Genomic DNA, 4,571 nt, shown 5'->3' with positions numbered 1-4,571 from the left:
AGCGGACCCCCTGATCAAACTGGATTTAGACACCTGTGTAGCTGCTACTAAGAACATCTTCATAGTCTTTTGAACCAGACACAAATACATTAACAGTATTTAAAAAGAAAAAAGAAAGCTCATGGCACCGGTCATTACCGATGACTGTCGGCTCCAGGTCCACAAACACAGCTCTGGGAACGTGTTTGCCAGCTCCAGTCTCACTGAAGAAGGTGTTGAATGAGTCGTCACCCCCTCCAATGGTCTTGTCGCTGGGCATCTGACCGTCTGGCTGGATGCCGTGCTCCAGGCAGTACAGCTCCCAGCATGCATTGCCTATCTGCGATCCAGCTTGGCCGACGTGGACAGAGATACATTCACGCTGCAAGCACAAGTGGCTCAGATGTCAAGAACTACTTGCATGTAATTTTTAAAGATCTAATTAAAGAGAGCTCTGAGATTTAAAGAAACCAATAATCAACTGTTACAGGACTGCGTGTTAGTCATGCAAAACCAGTCCATAAACAGTTTGTCAGTGTCATTAGAAAGTGAAATGTTTCTGCTATTGCTGAACATTCACTAAGTCCTGTCAGACCATGTTAGAGTTTTTAGCCAAATTCCCTAGTTTTTATGTTACCTTCCATAAAAATGGGAAAAAAATTTTTTAAAATCCTCATGAGTTTCACACAGTCAGGTAAACAGATTTTAGGTTTACAGAAAAGAACAGTGCATTGCTATCAGCAGCATTAGATCCAACAGGAAGTCATTAAGATCATGTATTAGACCCAGTGCTTAGGTTCATTTCCTTAAGAGAGGAGCTGGTAATTGATCCCTTTGACACACAGTTGACCCAAACCGGAGTGATTGCACCATTCAACGTGCAGCATGTTCAAAATGTGTTGCATGAACATTTTTATGACACAGAGTGTGTTTCATTTTAGGGAAACAGGAAAAACATTTTTAAAAAATGTTCAAAGCAGGCTGTGCCATGAGGGGATCTAACAAATTCCAGTTATGAGTGTTAAGTTATTTTCCTTCATCACAAACTTCCTCTTCAGGCCAAATGGGATCACCTCGCACACCAACCTGTCTCTGTCTGAGGTGTTTTCCCCCATAACACGTGCAATGCAGCTCGTGTGAAATAAAAAGATAAAATAAAAGTAATCCTCACCATGTTTTTGTCTCTTGAAGCAGCCCCTGGTTCACCTGAGTTGAGTGGCTGGGGATGTTGTGTCAGGTATGAACACAGGGCACTGCTTTATAGAGCAGCATTACTAGGCAACAGTCTGGCATGTTGTGGTAACTGGAGAAGTAGCCAGCAGCTCCTTGGATGAAAGATGAGGAGGAAGAGCACAAAAAGAAAATGTTCTGGCATGTCTCTGTGCACAGATCTAAGGAGTGGTGGCTGAGTAACCACCAACAATGGCCCAAGTGGCTGTGAAACATGATCCCAAACTGTTCGCCCTCTGTCTCACATTTCACATGTTAGACTTATGTAAGGTAGGTCAAAGGTCAAAGTGTCTATTTGTCATATGCACAGTTAGGAAACTTGTTTCCCTGTACAATGAAATTCTTTGCTGTCCACATGAATGCCACAAAATACAAATGAAATATAAAGTAGATAAATAAGTAACACAAAATCTAAGGCAGGTATGATAGGAGCAGAGGTTCAAATGTGCTTGACATGGGTGGAAACACTTGTAAAAAAGGTGAGTTCTGTTCACCTTAACACTTGATCCTGTTCACAGGGCACTTTTGGAGCCTCTATTTTTTAATCTCACAGTGGAGCAGAAGCAGACACCTCCACGCAGTGACCTGAATAGGCTTCTGTTACAGATCACCATTGCATCACCATTGTGGTTGAGATTCATTTGCAATGCAAAGGTAGCAGTTGGCTCCCTGGACGCTCTCCCCAGCTACTCACTGTATATGGCGAGATTAAAGTGCTTTAGAAAGCTGCTAGCCCTAAAACAATTTCAAAAGCGTAGTTTTAGTGGAAATACCTGAGTGTGTAAAAATAGTGTGTGGGTGGTGCTGTAGAGTGTTTCCTTCCCAACGAGAGGAAATCCTACTTAGTGACAAAAACTACTGGGTTTGTATCAATGTCCTCTGTTGTTTGAGGTCCAGTGGCTGTTATATGTTTAAGCCCTGCTTCTGAAGGTAACCCTAGAGACAAACTGCCAGGACATGCTCCCATTCAGTTTCCCTGGTTACTCTTTCTCAAACTTTGTTGCTCTCCAATGTCAGCTGATCCTGACAGGCCAGGCTTTACTCAAACTGTGCCAACCACTCTTAGTGCTGGAGTGCACACACAGTTAGTGGGAGAAACTAGCCATCAGTACTCAGTTCCTGCTCTCATTGTTTAAAGACGGATGCCTCTGACAGATTTTAGCACAAATCAAAAAGACAGCTGTTCAGTAGTTTTCCTTTGTTTTCTATGTTGTAATCCTATTTTGCAGGACAAAATCTACATTGGTTTTGTGACGACTAAGATACAAGTGCGACTAAGTTGTGTGAAAACATTATATGTTAGTGGAACTAGCAGCAGCAGAAACAAGGCTCAGCTGAGTGACATATGCCTGTTTAACATAATTACAGAGTAATATGAAGGGCTGTGTTCAACAAGTTGACAGTTACACAGACACACATGACATTATATTCTCACTGGCTCTGTACATCAAGGCCTGTTCCCTCTCTGACCTCCACCCGGCCGCTCTGTTGTTTTCCATGTGACTGTGTGTCTTGTTACCGACACATCACAGGTCACACTGCTGCTGCTGCTGGTACTGAGCTGAACAAATCAGCAACAATATAGCTTCACAGAACAACATGGTCTGCAGCCATGTTTGTCAGAAAACTGGCACTAGAAACATTAATGGACAATTCAGGGAACTGGGTTACATCGAATCCAGTTTCTTTTTTAAAGCAACTTGAAATTTATTTTTTCAGAAGTGTCTGCATTTGATGGATGAATTCAGCAAAAATACAGCAACTGTGCAACACAGAGCAACAGGATCCTGACCACAGCACCACCTGGTGTTTCATAAAGGAAACACAGCAGAGGGATACGCGCCTTACCTGTGCATCCTGTCGCTGCCACTGTACGTTGTTCAACACTTTCATTGCTCCACTAATCAAAACATGAGGAGACTGGGGTTTTTTTTTAAACCACTGGATTACTTCCATTGTTTTTTATTTAGTTTGGCGGAAACAAACTCAAGGTAGAAGAAATATGCTAAATAAACAAGAGTTCAGTTAAAAATAAAAATGAAATCTTTATAGACAATAAAAAATGTGAACTAATAAAATTAGACTGGAGTAAAAAGTTCACACATTGAGGCGACACATGTTGTTTCATTCACCTTTAATGACTGATTTGCTCCAACAGATGGTGCATTAGTTACCATTTAGACTGATTCCTTACTCATTACTTCCACACAGTATAAAAGCACCTTTCACATGGGACTGACTTTGATTTCTGAGGATATTTGGTTTGAAATATTTTCAGTGGCATCCTCATCATTTTGAACCAAACAGAGATTTACACTTTCATGTTTTAGCCTCATTTAGCTTCTTGCATCATAGTAGCTCCTTGGACTCAATGTATGCAGTTTAAATTTTCTGTCTACTGGAAGAAACACTAAAGAAAATGTGTCTTCAAAGTTGTGATGCAGTGATATCCTGCTGCAAAAGACTAAAAGTTCAGTCAGATGGTCTGGTCCAAGAGAGCACAGCTGATCCAGAGTCAAATTAAAATGTTAAAAAGAGTTAAATAAGATAGCTCCTGTCTCAAGTGTATTAAAAAGTCATAAATAGTGGTATCTAAAGCAGATGGACAAATCAGTAGCTGAGTTTCAATAAGGTTTTGCATTTTATCTATCAATGAGAAGAAGAATCAAAATAAAACCATATGTGCATTAGAAAGTGTAAGCCACACATCAAGTCATGTCCTCAAAATGGCCAATACAATAAATGAAAAACTACTGTTCCCTTTCACAATCCTACCAAGATTTTCACAATGCAAGGCAAAACCCTGCGAACATACTACTTATAGCTGTGGCATTCCACAGGGCTGTAGTAGAGGACTCCTGCATTTTTCAGTCAGGTTTCATGGAGCGATCCCACCAGTGTCACAGTGTCTGTTGGCTTACAAAGTAAACGACAATCATATGCTTCATGCAAGAAACTGGGAAATCTTCTCAAAACATTTTCTCCACCAACCTGTGACAGTACGCAACATAAAATATTTTGACATTCATACAGTACATCCATGGCTTATTTCAGCTTTTTAGATAACAGACTTGTTTTGTGCTTCATTTGTGTTCAGCAAAATCTAAATAATTAGATAAAGTTAATTTTGGATGTCAGACATTTTAGATGGTTATGTACTGTTTATTATGAAGTTGGGAAAAATCTTTATAATCTTTTAACATTTGTTTTATGCCAATGTGTTTGTGAGATCACTGAAGAGGGCAGTGAAGAGGGACAGAACCTGTATGTTTTATTAGCCTCAAACTTTCTGGGTAAAGTTCTCAGGGAAAACACCTTTGGTTGAAATGTCTTTGTTTTGCAGCCACTGAGACTCCTTCAGT

The 4,571-nt window shown here is 40.3% G+C and overlaps 2 protein-coding genes across 2 annotated transcripts in view; both read right to left on the bottom strand.

Moving 5' to 3' along the window:
• The window catches only part of LOC109955658 (tubulin alpha-1A chain-like), a 2,766-nt gene extending 1,598 nt beyond the window's left edge, over positions 1–1,168 (bottom strand). Inside the window, exons 1-2 of the mRNA XM_020592048.1 lie at positions 1,151–1,168; positions 139–361 (exon numbers count right to left, since the gene is read on the bottom strand). Of these exons, the coding sequence (XP_020447704.1) occupies positions 139–361; positions 1,151–1,153 (226 nt within the window). The 5' untranslated portion in view covers positions 1,154–1,168. The remainder of the gene's footprint in view (positions 1–138; positions 362–1,150) is intronic.
• Positions 1,169–2,735: 1,567 nt separating this feature from the next.
• The window catches only part of bin1b (bridging integrator 1b), a 16,408-nt gene continuing 14,572 nt past the window's right edge, over positions 2,736–4,571 (bottom strand). Inside the window, exon 19 of the mRNA XM_020592110.1 lies at positions 2,736–2,770. Coding sequence (XP_020447766.1) covers positions 2,736–2,770 — 35 coding nt within the window. The remainder of the gene's footprint in view (positions 2,771–4,571) is intronic.

This window comes from Monopterus albus, unplaced genomic scaffold (assembly GCF_001952655.1).
Source record: "Monopterus albus unplaced genomic scaffold, M_albus_1.0 scaffold16.1, whole genome shotgun sequence".
NCBI lineage: Eukaryota > Metazoa > Chordata > Actinopteri > Synbranchiformes > Synbranchidae > Monopterus > Monopterus albus.
The sequence above is the reverse complement of the archived record's forward strand: the minus strand, read 5'-3'. Positions and strand labels throughout refer to the sequence as shown.